This window comes from Mastomys coucha, unplaced genomic scaffold, assembly GCF_008632895.1.
Source record: "Mastomys coucha isolate ucsf_1 unplaced genomic scaffold, UCSF_Mcou_1 pScaffold9, whole genome shotgun sequence".
Taxonomy (NCBI): Eukaryota; Metazoa; Chordata; class Mammalia; order Rodentia; family Muridae; genus Mastomys; species Mastomys coucha.
This window is the reverse complement of record NW_022196915.1, coordinates 33,843,124-33,860,381: the sequence shown is the minus strand read 5'-3', so window position 1 is coordinate 33,860,381 and position 17,258 is coordinate 33,843,124. Positions and strand designations below refer to the sequence as shown.

General features: G+C 42.3%; 1 protein-coding gene across 1 annotated transcript in view; it reads left to right on the top strand.

The window, feature by feature from the left end:
* Gch1 (GTP cyclohydrolase 1) overlaps window positions 1-17,258 on the top strand; it is a 33,707-nt gene that overhangs the window by 5,329 nt on the left and 11,120 nt on the right. Inside the window, exons 2-3 of the mRNA XM_031362292.1 lie at window positions 13,024-13,133; window positions 15,712-15,767. Of these exons, the coding sequence (XP_031218152.1) occupies window positions 13,024-13,133; window positions 15,712-15,767 (166 nt within the window). The remainder of the gene's footprint in view (window positions 1-13,023; window positions 13,134-15,711; window positions 15,768-17,258) is intronic.

The window sequence follows — 17,258 nt, the reverse complement described above, 5'->3', positions numbered from 1 at the left end:
TCAGAAATTCGCCTGTCTCTGCCTCCCAAGTGCTGGGATTAAAGGCGTGAGCCACCACCGCCCAGCTCACAGCTGGGCATTTAAGATGAGGATTTTACAGCCTTGATGCCAAGTCTGAAAATGAGCCAGCAAACCCTAGCTCCCTCTGAAACTATACTGGAGACCTCCCATGCCTCTTCCCAGTTTCTGGTTGTAGAACTCAGTCCGGGTTCCTTGGTTTGAAGCCATCACTCGCTCCAATTTCTGCCTCTGCCAGTGTCCTTGCTTTTAGTGTCTGGACACTGCTGAGGAAAGATTCAGGTTGTAGTGAGTCTCATATGAATTTTCTGAGTTACACCTGCAGCATCACCGTATCTAGTAAAATCATATTCAGAGACACCCAGATCTTCAACAGGCTTTTCTTGGTAGGGTACAATTCAACCCAAAGTGGTACTAAACATTTATTCATAAGATTAACTGGGAATTTACCAGTGTTTCTATTTATTTGCTTGTCTCTTTGTTTGCTTGTTTATTTTGAGACGGGGTCTTTCTGTGTAGCCCTGGCTGGCCTGGAACTCATGGAGACCCACTAGCCTCTGCCTCTTGAATGCTGAGATTAAGCGGTTTGTACCACTTGGAGGCACTTAAAGTTTTGTATTGTGTTCCAGGCATTGTGCAGAGTGCCGAGAATAGAATGAGTGAAGTTGGATATGGTTCTTGCCCTCCCGGGAGGGCCTTTAAAGGAAAGAGGCATTAACCAGTCACAGGGAAGAGAAATGTGACTAGTCACACTGTGCAGCGAGCCGTTGGTGCTAGGAGATAGCAGCATGGAGAAGGAGTGTCAGCGCTGCCTTAGCTGCTTGATGCCTTTACCCGCTGACTTTGAGCATCCCCGAGCCCTTGACAGGTGTCACCTGGCTTTACCTTCATAATAGCCCTATAGAGCATGTATATTCCCATTTTGTAGAAGAGGAAACCGAGGCCCAGGGAAGACTTGCTCTAGATGGTGGCTGACAAGCAGCAGAGCTGAGGAGGATCACGGGCATCGGTGTGATGTGGCTTTCAGTCGTGACAGTGTTGTCCTAATTTACTTGGCTTTCTTCTTTTCCTTTCTTCTTCTCTAGCTGTTTGCTTTGTCTGGCTCTAGAAATGTGGAGACATCCTGGCATCTCTCCAGGTTTGCATTTGCATCCTTTGGTCATTTTGAGTTTAGTGTTTCAATGAATAAGACTGCAATACCAGAATTGACCAGGAGAGGGCTGATGTCTAATTACTGGTTTTGCGATTAGGAATCGGGATTGTATGGATCCTAATTCCGTGTTCTGTAAAGGGAGATGTTTCTGACAGATGTCGGTTCTCCACCTAGTCTATGAAGAAAGTTGCACTCAGGAACGACCTAGAGTGAGGTAGTTGGGGTTATTATCTGAACTATCTGGTAATTTTGTTATACTTAATTAAGGCCGAGGATTTACTAGAATTTTGTTTTACAGTAGAACAATTTCAGAAAAAAAAGGGGACTGTAGGCATTCCTTTTGAATCCTTAGCAACTTGTCCCATGCAACTAACTGATGGAGTTGGTGGATAGTTGGATTTGTATCAGAAGGAGAGAACATTCAGTGCCTTGTTTTGTTGGGATTATGTATTTAAAAATTGTCTTTAGAAGATTTATTTTTATTTTTGTGTGTGTTTGTGTGCCCCCCTCCGTGTGTGTGTGTGTGTGTGTGGCTCATGGAGGCCAGAAGAAGGTGCTGGATCCATGAATCTGGTGTTACAGGTGGTTGTGAGCCACCATGTGGGTGCTGGAAGCTAAACCCAGTCCTCTGGAATTGCAGCTGGTGCTCTGCTGAGCCATCATGTCTCCAGCCCAGAGTTATGGATTTTAAATCCTTTCTTGTAAAGAGTTCCAGTGTGTAAGGAGATTCAGCTGTGTCCCCATCATGCAGCCTCAGTGACTATCAACACAGTAGGTCTGTCCTGCTTTGCCCCTCCCTGCCTCACAACCTTTCTTCACTGAGTCATCTTACAGCAAGTCCCTGATGTGTCACTTCATTGCTAAATCTTCTACTGATCTCTAAAATACAAGGATTTGAAAAACAGTAATGTAACTCACATGTGAGATTGACCACAGCCCCTTATTATCTAGTCTGTAGCAAGTGCTTGCAGTTACTATTCTCTCACAGGCTTCTTTGTATTAACTGATCTTGGTTTAAACAAAATTCCCGTGTTTCACTAGGGACCTCTCCTTAAGGATCTTTTATGTATGTGAGTATATTGTTGCTGTCTTCAGACACACCAAAAGAGGGCATCAGATCCCATTACAGATGGTTGTGAGCCACCATGTTGTTGCTAGGAATTGAACTCAGGACCTGAAAGAGGAGTCAGTGCTCTTACCCTCTGAGCCATCTCTCCAGCCTCATTCTTAAGCATCTTCTAGGTCTTTCACATTGACGTTTTAGGTTGAAGAAACGGCCCACTAGTTGTGCAAATCTCCCACTTCAGCCCTTGTTTATTTTATTCCCAAGATTTAGTCTATTGTGAACCCTTTCTTATATTGCACTAATTATCAGATTGAGAGGCTTGCTCTCTCAAAACAAAAACTTTTAAGTGTAGGCAAGACTGATGCATAGAAGGAAGCATGTGATTCTGTCTGGGGAAGCTAAATGTCTTTTCTAGCATTAAGCTCAATCAGCCTAAAGTGTCTCGGCTGATCTTGTCAATTACAGTTTCCAGCCAGTCTGTCACCTACCAGTTTAGGATCTGTGGGTGACTGCCTAGATCTGGTATTTACTAGAAATGACAGAGAAATGATCTTTGGTTGTTTAATTTTAAATTTATTAGTTGGAATTCTAAGCAGGATTCTTGTGTCCCTTTAAAAATGGGCCCATATAACTCTGGCAAAATGTAAAAGTACACCAAGCTTTAGAACAAAAAAAGCTGTGATTTTAAATGTCTTTAATTCTATAATAGAAAACTACTTAACCATGGCTTAATCTAGAAACCATAAAATATGACTAACACAAACTAAGAATTTTCATATGTTGAATACAATCACAAATGGAGTCAAGTGATAAACTGGCAGGAGATATTTACCACTCATATCCTGGGCAGGGGGCTGATGATATTGTAGCTGATGATGTAAGATGAGGTGCTAGAGAGTGTTGGGAGAGATGTGAGCCACACAACAGGAAAAGCCACATAACTGGAACTTGCCAAAGTGTCTAAAGAGAAGTAAAGAAAACCCAAAGGGCTCTGCGAACACCAGGAAATGTGATGGCCTCAGTCTCCACAAGAGAAACACACGGGTCCTCTCTATCTATCTATCTATCTATCTATCTATCTATCTATCTATCTATCTATCTATCTATACACATACATACACACATTGTTCTTTTGTTGGATTGGCAAACATACAGAAATTTGATATATATTATTGAGACCATAAGAAAGCAAGATGTATACTCAAGGTACTGTATGGAAATGACTTACATATCCATTGTCTTTTTTTGCTGTTGTTCGGTTTTTCGAGACAGGGTTTCTCTGTGTAGCCCTGGCTGTCTTGGAACTCACTCTGTAGTCCAGGCTGGCCTGGAACTCAGAAATCCACCTGACTCTGCCTCCAAAGCTGGGATTAAAGGCATGTGCTACCACCGCCCAGCAATATCCATTGTCTTACAGTTTAGTGAGGGGTATGGGTGAGGCTAGAAATGCTCAGCAGCACTCTACAGTCATCCACTGAGCAGTGCTAGTGTCGGGCACCAACCCCTGTAGAATCAGTTCATGTGTAACTTTCAAGTCTTTTGAAAGTTGATAATCTGTTATTGACAGAAAGCCTTGGTAATAGCAAACAGATTAATACACTGGTTATGTGTATTCTATGTAGCAAAACCATAAACTAAAAGATTATTTTTACCGAGTTATATAACTTACAACAGAGAGGAACTGCTCTAGAGAAGATTAACAGATAAGTCAAGACAGACTCATGCAGTAGCAGTGAGAGGCAGCTGTGAAGTCACGATAGTTCTATAGTTAACTAGTATGTGGTCTCAGACATTGGACCCAGGGCTGTGTGCAAGAGCCCTACCACTGGGCTGTATGACAGCCCAACAGTTAGTGCTTTTCCAATTATGACTTAATACTGAAATATTTATTTACATTTGATTACAAACAGCACAGTGTATGCTATACTGTGTAAGTCTAGAGGTAGTTGCAGTCTATGAACATGTAAAAGCATGTATATGTATACACATATATACATATATATACATATATATGTATACGTGTGTGTGTGTGTGTGTGTGTGTGTGTGTGTGTGTATACATATGTGTGTGGAGGCCAGGGGTTAATACTGACTTAGTTGTTCCTCCACTTGATACCTGGGGCAGTGTCTCTCCTTGAACTTACAGTTCATTAATTGGCTAGATAGCTAGCAAGTCCCTGGAAATCCTCCAGCCACTGCCTTCCTGTTGTAGAAAATATTTAATTTAAATCCAGGTTGTCTAACCTGTCTTTGATCATTCAGCTCCTGGATAAATGACACACATAATCTTTATATTTATAATAAGCCTTTATTTGTACTAGTGCTGGCCAGATATCTACCATCTATGCTATTAAATCTATTTCCTATTGATAACCCCAAGTAAGTACTTACATAGTTTCATTTTTAACTCCAGTTGGCCAGCCCTCATGGCGGTGCTTTCTTGACTCCTAACTCATGGTGTCTTTCTCCTTTCTCCACCTTCCCTCTTTCTCCTCATGGTCTCCTACAAGGACACTTGGGTCTACGAGTGGACTCTTCTTGTCTTTGGGACAGGCCTTGGGGGCTGCATTTCAATATGTAGCAACAGGCCAAACCCCAACACCATCCCAGTGCTGGGGTTATAGCAATTGTACCCAGTGTTTTATGTTCTAAGGGATCTGAACTCAGGTCCTGATGCTTGTATGGCCAGTACTTTACCAACTAAACGTTCTCTCCACCCCAAGTATTTTCTTTAAAAATGGATTTATGCATATTTTCAAGGTAGTAAATGATTAAAGCAGACTACTGTCAGAGTATACTTGATTTTATAAATGTTGCTCAGCTACCTGATTCTGATATCCTCCTACCTTAAATTGTCACCAATATCCTAAGCAACCCATACATAAGTGAATTAACACAGTTTAACTTCATGGGTCAACTGTACTTTGATATTTTTAATTTTTTAAGTACATGTTTGGATTTTCAAATAAATTAAAAATACTGTGACAGCCACTGTATGTAGCTTTAGCTTAGAAAGAGCTCCAGGTTCATCTCACCATCCAATGTATGTAGAAAATGGCAAGAGTATGAACTATGCCCAGCCCTGTAATCAACCCCACCAGCCAGCTCCTCCTGAAGTCAGTCCATGGCAGCCATGGCAGACTCTGAACCCTGCTCCCACCGAAACCAGCTGCTCAGTGGACTGCTCAGGGCTCAAACATTCCAGTATGCTGTTGGTTCTGGCAGCACAGTTGCTTTTGGTCCTCTACTTAGCACCGCGAGACAGAGAGTGGGTCCAGTCCTGCAGCAGCAGCTGCTGTGGCTATTCTTGCTGTTCACACTGCTTCCCAGTAAACATATGCTGGCGACGTCCTTAGTCCACAGTAGTGTCTTAAAGCACAGTTACCATGCAACAGCCCAGAGCCTTGGACTGCTTCCATGTTGGCATCTGTCCCCCTCGAGAGCCAAAGCAAAAGTTGGGTGAACAGTTGTTTCTCTAATGAAAGCCACACATCCAAGTCCTGCTGGTAAGGTCACTGGTGTGTTGTTGGGGGTCGGTCACTTAGAACCACTTCATATGCTCCAGTGTTGAGTCTCTCCAGTCTATGACTGATGGGCATTCTGCAAGCCCTTGAAGCTGAAGAAGCTGTCCAGGAAGGAAGCAGTTAGCAGTGCCAGGGTGCTCAGCTGTTACCGCTCATCAGGGATCACGCTTCACCAAAGATCTAAACACCAAATGGAAATACTAGGAAGACTTTGCAAGGTATAAAATAAAAAGGAAAAGAAACGTTGACTCTTAATAGCCCAAGCAAATCTCAGGTATGGCAAACACTGCCAGTCCTAGATTACTTGTCTTAAAAACAATAAGCTCTCATAAAAATTAATAAATATAAGAATAACTCAAGTATTTAATATACTCTGGGAAAAAGCATCTTCAGCAAAATACAAAAATTTTAAGGCATTTGTTTATTCAATTTTAATTTTTATTATAGAATAACTCAGCATGACCTTCCTTCCTTCATTTCTCTTTCTTTCTTTCTTTCTTTCTTTCTTTCTTTCTTTCTTTCTTTCTTTCTTTCTTTCTTCCTCTCCTTTCTTTCTGAGAAAGAGTTACACAATGCTGAGAGTGGACAAATGGGGGCCGGGCAGGCAGCCTAGAAGGGGCTTGACAACTCAGTTCTGGGTTTTGAACCATACAACTTTCAAAACAAAAACACCGAGGTGTCATTTAATGTCCAACTAGCTGTTGTGAGGGAGCAGTCCAAGTGTTGTGAGAAACACTGACCAAGACTAACAAAACTCTCTACATAAGCAGCCATGGCAAAACCATATCTATACATACACACACAAACATATATATATATGCATATATATATTTATTCATATGCTTTTTTAATTTTTTAACATTTCACAGTTTGTCCCACTCTTGCAGACCCAGCGTGAACAATATTGAAGTGGGCATCATTTGCGGAAGATATGTGACTAATTATTATTAAATAATCCCATCAGAAATCTGTAGCCTCTTCACTGACCCATGGTGGGAGGGGGGGGCGTGCTATTAGGCAACACAGTGAATATTTAAGTAAAATATTTGATGGGGATTTCTTCTGGATACTATTTCATTACATGTCAATCCAAAACTCAGTGGCATGAAACAAGCATGTATCATAATCCTGGATTCTGGGGTCAGTGATTAGGATAGACCACAGCTGTAATCTGCATGATTTGCAGACTCTGGTGTTCGTGGGATAGCCTCTAAGGACGAGTTCACATCAGACCTGTCCACAAATACCTGACCACTGATGCTGGTAGTGGACTGGCACTCTCCGACCACCACAGTGCCCTCCCACAGAGAGTCAGATCTGATGTGTGATAGCTCAAGCTTGAGAAAGTGAATCCCGAGGACATCTAGTGTGAAGCTGTGAACTTTCATTTTAGAATAAAAGTAAACGTCATAATAGGTTCTACCTTGCCTTTGAGAGGAAGCTTCCATGGAAGGGACAGACAGGCAAGGATTATGCTGCCTGACAGGATTCCCAGAAAACCTGGCAAAACATTCATCAAAGCTGGGCTGTCCTCAGCATCATTCTGGTGATGGAGCTGTCCTTGGCTCCACAGGAGTTTAGCCTCTTTGACCTTGCCATGTCTAAGGAGATCCATGTCAGAAATCAGTACCGCAGGGAGCCTGCCCAATTTCTGGAACCCATGCTCTGGTGTAAGTGAGAAAGGTCACGTTTCTGGTATCTCCTTATTCTCATTCTAGCTATCTATTCTTGCTTCAGGCCAGATGACGTGGTGTCCTCGGATTGGCTGCCCCGAGGCTGTGGTTGGTTGACCACAGGTTTCAGAATCCAGGTTCTCATTTATTGCTGGATGGTTTCTCTCCTGCAGCTCTTAAATCTGATCCTTCTCCTTCCGAGTCATGGTGATTCCTCCAAAACACTGGATTTTTAATATATTCCCCCTTCCCTGGTGAGAGAGAACCATGGAATTGGCTTAGGAATGTAAGAAACTTTGGGGCTTTGAGTTACCATATTAAAAGTCCAACAACCTTGATTGAGGCTTTTGCTCTGTAGGGACATGGAGAGACCACTTGTTCGTGTTTGAGATGTAGCTGGAACAGTGAGTAAAAGCCCCTCACTGACTATCCCAGATGTGAAGGGTAGCAGCCAGACATCTGCTCTGGGTTCCATCTCATTTCTGGTCCATAGAACGTATGGACCCAATAAGCTATGCTTTAGAACACTCACTTCTGGTTATGCAGGGCAATCTTAAATGAGGGTAAGTAGACTTTTTTTGCTCAGAGTAAAAGGAGAGCCTTGAACCTGTTTTAGGCTGTAGATTTAAATTTGTGAATTACCAGTAGAAGGCTGGCACTTGGAGCATGCCTGAATGCTATGAAGGAGGGAAGGGGAGAGAACCTGAGGTGTGTGCATTGTTAGTGGGCAGTGTGAGAGAATTCCCATGCTGAATTCTGAAAGAGTCCCGTGTTTAACTTTGTCTTGGTACACGGTGTTACAAGGGCACTATGGAAATGCCAAAGGCCAAAGGTGGAGCACTTCCTCTGGTAGCCTGTAACCTTAAGCTCTGAGAACAGGTAACTGTGGTACCAGGGGACCCCGTGACATAGTGCTGTGGGCCTTCCAAGTTTCTCTGAGGCCAGTGACACTGGGAGAGCTTGGACCTGTGACACAACTTTTTTTTTCTCAAATGAGATAGTCTTATCTTTTTATTTTTGTTTTATTTTTTCAAAACAGGATTTCTCTGTGTAGCCCTGGTTGTCTTGTAACTCAACTCTGGCTGGCTTTGAACTCACAAAAATCCACTTGCCTCTGTCTCCCGATCACTGGGATTAAAGGTGTGCACCACCACTTCCTGTCGATAAACTTATCTTTGATAGCACCTTTAGGTGATTTAATTCTGGGCAAGATCCGAGTCCCCATGCCCTGGGTTATGTTGCCCGTCCCCGCCCCCACCCCCCGCCCCTGCCCCCCGCCTGCCTGGGCTCCATTGCTCCTTCCCCCTTCCTGTCCTTCAGAGGGATGTTCATTCATGGCTCCAAAGCCATCTTTCATCAGGAGGTTTGCATGCTGGAAGATGAATCAGGAATTGCACCCTGGCCTTGAATGCCATTCCCATGCCCCAAACAATGAGAGCGGTAACAAGACAGAAGTTCCCTATGTCTTTTCCTTGTGACCTTCTCCCTGGCAAAACAGGTCTGTTTGTCCTAAATGTGCACCTATGTAGTTGAGCAGGAACAGTGGGAGATGCAAAGGTTCTGGGTAGCAACAGAGATGGCTCCACACTAGGCACTCCCAATTGGGTTGGACCTGCATTGTAGTGTCTAGGAGCTTTTCAGAAATCAGATTCTCAAGCCCACTCAGACCTGCAGAAACTGTGGATGGGACCTAGCAATTTGTGTTTTAACACAGCCGCAGGAAGGGTCTGACATCCTTGCTTCTGAACATGATTAGAGAGCATCACATGTGTGCTGTACTGTATTTTCAGGAGGGGTCCTAGCAGCCAAGAGGCCCGAGGGGTGGCTGCTCAGCTGTGTTGCTGCATTGGGCAGTGGTGGTGTGGACAGACCGACTTCAGGAGGCTGCTCTGGTTTCCTCTGTGGTTGTGACTAACAGGCAGTAGGAAGGAGGATGCTAGGCACCCTGTTTCCAGGGTTACCTTCTTGCTGCTGATAGCAGGCAGGAAATTAAAACAATCTGTGATAAAGCTTTGTTCTTATTATCCACAGATGGCAGCTTTCAGATATGTGGGAGCAAATCATAAGTAAATATAGCTGGGAAACTTCATTATTGAAGAAAAATGACTTGGCGAGGTCAAGTTTACCGTCTGGGTCATTTTAATGAAATGTGATATAGGTAATGTAGTAGTATCAGTTCTACATGAAGCATTAAGCCTTCGGAGGGCAACTAGGCTTCTTGGTTTGATTTTGAGTATATAAACATATCAACTCTAAAGTCAAAATTATATGGCGTGGCTGGGGAGATGGCTCAGTGGTCAAGAGCATTTGCCACTCTTCCAGAGGATGCAAGTTCAATTCCAAGCACTTCTAACTCCAGCTCCAGGGGATTCAGTGTCCTCCTGTGGACTCCAGGCATCTGCATTCACATGTGCACATACCTCATCCCCATACACATAACAGAAAAAAATCTCTAAAAAATATGACAAATTATATTTTAAACACATGTCATTTCTAGCTGTTTCTCTTTTTTCTTATCTGTAATCCCTTTAAGTATTTTATTAGGCTCGTGATTTAGCCTTCCATCATCTCTTTTGGGGGATATATGTTTATGCTACATGTGAGGCTACATACTGTATTATAATAAAAAGGAAAATAGTTAAATTTATTAAGGTATGGCTAACATCTCTGAACTCTACAATGATAGTGTAAGTTGGGACACACACATACAGAGGCATAATGCTGTTAAGTACATACACACACATTGGCTTAATGCTGTTAAGTGTATACACACACATACACACACACACACACACACACACACACACACACACACACACACACAGAGTCAGCTAGCTACAAGGTGATGGTGATGCTAGGGCCTTTTCTATCACCCCCAAATTTTCTCCCATGTCAATTTGCAATCCGGTTTCACTTCTCTGCCTCACCCCACCCCTGTAAGCCACCTATCCCCCATTACTATAGTTCGGCCTTTTTAGAACTTCACACCTAGGGCAGTAATTTGTCAATTGGCCATCTCTTCAGATTGTACAAAACTGAGCTGAGAAGAATGCTATGACTGGGAGATACAGCCCTCTCAGACACCACTGAGCATGGGGTCTGTCATCGGCAGTTATTGCTGGGCTGTGCAGAAGAGGAGCCTTTCATGTTTCTGTGTGACTTTATGCCTCACAGAGACCTAACATACCGTTATGTGTCAGTATGGTTTTTACCGAGTTCATACTCGTTGTTTATACACAGCAGTTCTTAGATATCATCCCCTTTTTAAAGTTTTGAAGTAATTTTAGACTTAAGACAAAATTACAAAGATGGTACAGAGGGTTTTCATAGATCATCTCACCAGCTTCTGCCAAAAAAGTCTCCCATGACCATAGTATGGTTTCTAACACTTAAGTCAATATTGGCATAATGATATTAACCAACACGTTTTATTCAAATTCTGACTTTAGTTTTAATTGCACTTAGCTATCATATTTCACTAATCTCTTCTACTCTGACAATTTTATGGCTTTTTCATGTTTTTTAATGACTTTAATGATTTTTCAAAACATTACCCACGGAGCCATGCCTGATGGTGCACTCTCATCATCCCAGATACTTGGAGAGCTGAGCTGGGTGGTTGGGTTCAAGCCTAGCCTAGATAGCTTGGTGAACCTTTATCTGTAGAAAACTCTACTAAAGTGATCTTAAAGTGTAGCCTATTCCTCAGTTTTCTTGATGATTAGACTACAGTTGTAAATTTTGGGTAATACCACACAGGTGGTATCCAATGCCATTATGTCCTAGAAGTGGCTGAGTCACCCCTCACCTACCAAGTTTCTCCACTGTAGGGATGCCATTTTTTTTTTCCACTGTGCCTTGCCTAAGGTCCAACAACCAACTGGTTCCTACTTAGCCTAGCTTGAGGCAGACTCTAACATGTGTATAGTTGTGAGAAGTTTGAAGATTTCCTTTGCCAGAGAAAATGGAGGTCTGGCATCCCCTGCTCTCTTTAGTTCATTTAGAAGCATTGTTTTTTTTTTTTTATACTCTCATGTTTATTTCTCATGACCAAGGATTTCAATAAGCCTTATCATGATACTGAACTCTCCAGGGTACTTCTGGGAACACCAAGGAGCTATATTTAAACTGCTTTTAGAAATACAACCAAAGGTTAGGGCAGGGTATTCTGCATAGGAGACTACTGCCAAAGAAAGGGTATTTGCTTAGAGAATGGCAGGGCTTGTCCCTGCTCCATCCTTATCCCTGTTGGTCTCTGTTTAAACCCTGCACATGTCCATTCTTGCTGGCCACACTAGTGAATCCTACCACTCAGTCCAGGGTGGCCCTGATGAAACAGAGGCTCATGCATGACTCAGTACCTGAGCCCCTGAAGGTCAGGCAGTGGGAGTGGGCATTTGTACATCTCCGTGACTCATAGCCTGTCTTTCCGAGGGGAAAATTGCTGTGGGTAGCTGCAAAACCACACTCATCCCCCACACTTGTCTTATTGTCCCGTGTGGACTGGGTATTCCCCATATCCTTGAAGTTACACACTAGCTGTCTCTGTTATCTGGTCTACCAAGCCATGAGATCAGGGTTTCCTGTGCATGTGTTTGTTTTATAAAAGCGAGGAAACATCCTCTCAAGTGACAATGACACGTGACATTTACATACAATGTTGTCAACACCATGACTATATCACAGTGATGGCTGTAGCTCCCTTTATCTTTCTGTGGCCAGGGCAGGATGCTCTTGCTGTCACAGAATGTTAAGCGAGCTCAGTGCTCCCTTGGCATCCTCTGGTTAACCTTGTCCTTTGCAGATGAGGAAGGGACTGTCACTAAGTGCAGCCTTTAAACGTAAGGTATCTTGTATGAACTGTCTCTTGTCTACTTGGCCATATGTGTGAGGTTCACAGCTTACATGACTGCTGCCCCCTAGAGAGGCATACACAGATGGAATATAGGATTTCTTTCTTTCTTTCATTCCTTCCTCTCTCTTTCTTTCTCTCTCTCTTTCTTTCTTTTAGCAATTTTTCAAAGAAAGATTTATTTTATGTATATGAGTACACTGTCGCTGCCTTCAGATACACCCGAAGAGGGCATCAGATCCTGTTACAGATGGTTGTGAGCCACCATGTGGTTGCTGGGAATTGAACTCAGGACCTCTGGAAGCAGTCAGTGCTCTCACCTGCTGAGCCACCTCTTCAGCCCAGGATTTATTTCTTTAGGAAAACAACCACTTAGAGTAAGTCTGTCGCTTCCCCTGGTAATTTTGGAGAATTTTGCCAAGTTTACAGGTGTGTGGACTTTTGTACATCTTTGGTAGGAAACGTGGTGGTGGGAAGAGTGACCCCTGTCTTTATCTCCGTACACAGACACTCACTTTGTCATGCCCTCTCCCCTCCTCCCTTCCAGCTCATGATACAAATGCATTTGGAAGTCTGCATTTCTCCCGAAACATTGTCCAGAGAATGTTTTAGATCCGTTAAGGGAAAGAGACAGCTTGCTAAGAAGGGAAAATTAATTAGTTTTTCATTTTTTACTTTAGTTTAAAAAGACCTACTGTCCTTTAGTATTTAACCAATTTTGTGTTTTCCCGGTTTCAGATGTCCTGAATGATGCTATATTTGATGAAGATCATGATGAGATGGTGATTGTGAAGGACATAGATATGTTCTCCATGTGTGAGCATCACCTTGTTCCATTTGTGGGTAGGGTAAGTTTCTCCTTGCTGCCTAATAATTTAAGAACATATAATGAAAATCTTAAATTAGGACAATTGTATTTCAAACTGTTAACTGATTCTTCATATTCTCAATATTTATAGTCTACACAGGTAATTTTTGACTCAATTTTGGCTAACCTAATAATTGGAAATTTAAGCTGGGCAGTAGTGACACATGCCTGTAACCCTAGGAGGCAAAGGCAGGTAGATATCTGAGTTCAAGGCCAGCCTGGTCTACTGAGAGAGTTGTGAGTTCTAGGACATTGGGGGCTACAAAAAGAAATCCCATTTCAAAAAAACAAAAAGAAAAAGAAATTTAAAAAGCAAATCAGCCAGGTGATGACATATGCCTATAACATTAGCAAACATGAGGTGGAGGCAGGAGGATGGGGCCAGCCTATGCATATAGAGAGACTTTGTCTTGAAAACTCCTGAATAAGGTTAATAATAGGTTACAACATGCATCCTTCATGGGTGAGTCCTGCTGCTCTGAAAAGCTGTGCCCTGTATTTTGAGTGAACTGTTTGCTCCAAGGTCCATGTACACAGAGCATGACATCGTGACCCGAGCAGGGATGACTGCAGAGTCTCTGGAGCCAGAGGTTATGGTATTAGTGGATTTAATTGGATTCTGTCCCTTTTTATATTAGGGAAAGAGAATTGAATGCAAGCTAGATAAGTCAGAGTTGTCATTAAATGCACCTTTGAGGACCTGAATGTTTACAATAGCGACATCCTGTTATGTCAAGTCTCATAATAGTTTAACTCTATTTTGACTTGTATTAATTTTCCAAAAGGAAAGTTGTAGGTATAATATGAATATTTAATATTTTCTTTGCTTTTTGTTAAAATATTTTATTTTCTTATGGTTGGAAAACCTAGGAATGGCACAATGTATGAAGATTTTCATTGTTATACATTGTTGCATTGTATAAACCACAATCCTGCTCTCTTGTTTTCTTTTCTTGCTGTTAAAAACAATATGGCCTGAGCCCGGCATGGTGGTGTACACCTTTAATTCTAGAGGCAGAGGCAGGTATCCACCTAGCTTATATATCAAATTCCAGGCCAGCCAAGGTTCTTTTTTTGTTTTTTTTTCGAGACAGGGTTTCTCTGTGTAGCCTTGGCTGTCTTGGAACTCACTCTGTAGACCAGGCTGGCCTTGAACTCAGAAATCTGCCTGCCTCTGCCTCCCAAGTGCTGGGATTAAAGGCGTGTGCCACCACCGCCTGGCCTCAACCAAAGGCTCTTATAAAGAGAAACTCTGTCTTGAAAAGCCAACCAATCAAAACAAAACAAACATCAAAAATCCCCCAACCAACCAACAAATGAGACTGCCCCCAAAACCAATATGGCCACCAACTTTCTCTTGGTATACATATGCATCCATTTCTGCTGGGGTGTATCTAGGACTGGAATTGCAGGGTCATAGATATGCCCAAATTCACCTTGCTCTCTGCTGATCTTTGGTTCTACAAAGGAACATGTGGGAGTTATCAATATTTTATATTCCAATAGCACTTGGTATTTCCCTCTTTAGTGTCTGTCTGTCTGTCTGTCTATCTATCTATCTATCTATCTATCTATCTATCTATCTATCTATCTATCTATCTATCTATCTACCTACCTACCTACCTATCCATCTGCTCATCTATTTTATCTATCTAATCTCTCCACATTAAAAAAAACTTTTAATTGATTCTTTGTGAATTTCACATCATTCACCCCAATCTCTTTCATCTCTCCCTGACCCTTCATATCACCTGTTCTTGCATACCTCTGTTCTTGCAACCTCTCCCCTCCAAAGAAAACAAAACAAATCCCCAAACAAACAAACAGAATCCTGCCATGGGAGCTGTGCTGTGTCACAGTGTGTCACACAGTACACCTTTTGCCCAAAACAGCTTAACTTGCAAATGTTCATTGCAATGAGGTCTGGTTCGAGGCCTCTGGCTTCTGCCACACTATCAGTACTGGATCCTCACTGGGACTCCTCGGACATTCCTCTGTTGCTCTATGCCATCAAGATCCTGTAGCTTTGGATCTGAGGGACCTGCCCCTTCACACACTTCAGCAGTTCATGGATGGGGTGGATGTTGAGGTAGGCCAGCTCAGGGCCCTGCATCTGGGCTTGGGTGGAAGCTGAATTAGTCGATTCTCTAGCACACCTGGGCCCGCTCCATGGAATGACATGGAATAACATCATTCGTATGTACAGTTCCTGCCATTTAAAATTTGAGTCTCAACTATACTGTGATGTTATGTGCCCACTTTTTTCTTTATTGAGTATAGTTTTTCTTGACAGGCTTTCAGATTTGAATCAAGAATTTTACCAAGGAGCATCACAGGTTTACTTTTAATTTGTCATTTTAGTAACAAGTCTGTTCTTAAGGAGTTTCTTCATGTAATTTGAAAGTATGTGTGGAATTGCTTCCTAGGTTTTAAAGACACATTGTCCCTGTGATAAACTTAGCCTGTATGCATGCTATGGGCTTCCTGTATCTGTTTGTGTTGTTATGAAGTGCTTCCTGTGTTTTATTTAGCTGATAAGCTCTCTCTCTTCCCTGAAGGTCCATATCGGTTATCTTCCTAACAAGCAAGTCCTTGGTCTCAGTAAACTTGCCAGGTGAGTATGAGGTTTCTACAATTGTTCCTATCTGCCAAGACTCTCAAGATGTCTTTCAGGCTGGAGCGATGGCTCAGTGGTTAAAAGCACTGACTGCTTGTCCAGAGCACCAGGGTTCAATTCCTACCTAGCACCCACATGGCAGCTCAACTGTCTCTAACGCCAGGATCTGACACTCTCACACAGACGCATGCAGACAAAACACCAACACACAAAAAATAATAGAAAATTTCTTGCCGGGCAGTGGTGGCGCACACCTTTAATTCCAGCACTTGGGAGGCAAGGCAGGCGGATTTCTGAGTTCAAGGCCAGCCTGGTCTACAGAGTGAGTTCCAGGACAGCTAGGGCTACACAGAGAAAATTCTTTTTTTTTTTTTTTTTTAAAGATTTATTTATTTATTATATGTAAGTACACTGTAGCTGTCTTCAGACACCAGAAGAGGGCATCAGATCTCATTACGGGTGGTTGTGAGCCACCATGTGGTTGCTGGGATTTGAACTCATGACCTTCTGAAGAGCAGTCGATGCTCTTTCCTGCTGAACCATCTCACCAGCCCAGAGAAAATTCTTATTTTTACCTTAGGATCTAACTTAGACATTATAATGTAACTTAAATCTGTTCTTGCATAGGCAGCCCTAACAGTGTCTTTGCCTTCTTCTCACTCACTGCCTGTTCCTCTCTCTCCCCAAGCCCATCACTGAAGCTTACAACCTTACAAGTCCAGCCCTGGAGCTTATAAGAGGTTAGTTAACAGTGAGGGATAGGAGAGGAAACACACACATGAGTCTAATTGCACTATCTTTCATATTAAGTTATTAAGAAAAAGTAATTGTTACTTCCTGTTGTTTTTGTTGTAAGAGATGGAATTAGGTTTGTGTGGATTTGTTGAAAGATTATTTTCTTGCTTCTTCTAGGGTGTAGTTTTGTTCCTTATGTTGATGTTTTCCATCTATTATCCTTTGTAGGACTGGATTTGTGGAAAGAAAATTGTGTAAATTTTGTTTTGTCATGGAATATCTTGTTTTCTCCATCTATGGTAATTGAGAGTTTTGTTGGATATAGTAGCCTGGGCTGGCATTTGTGTTCTTGTAGGGTCTGTATGACATCTGCCCAGGATCTTCTAGCTTTCATAGTCTCTGGTGAGAAGTCTGCTGTAATTCTGATAGGCCTGCCTTTATATGTTACTTGACCTTTTTCCCTTATGCTTTTAAAATTCTTTCTTTGTTTAGTGCATTTGGTGTTTGTTTATTATGCGACAGGAGGAATTTCTCTTCTGGTCCAGTCTATTTGGAGTTTTGTAGGCTTCTTGTATGTTCATGGGCATCTCTTTCTTTAGGTTAGGGAAGTTTTCTTCAACAAAATTATATTGTTGAAGATATTTACTGGCTCATTACATTGGGAATCTTCACTCTCTTCTATACTTATTATCCTTGGGTTTGGTCTTCTCATTGTGTCCTGGATTTCCTGGATGTTTTGGGTTAGGAGCTTTT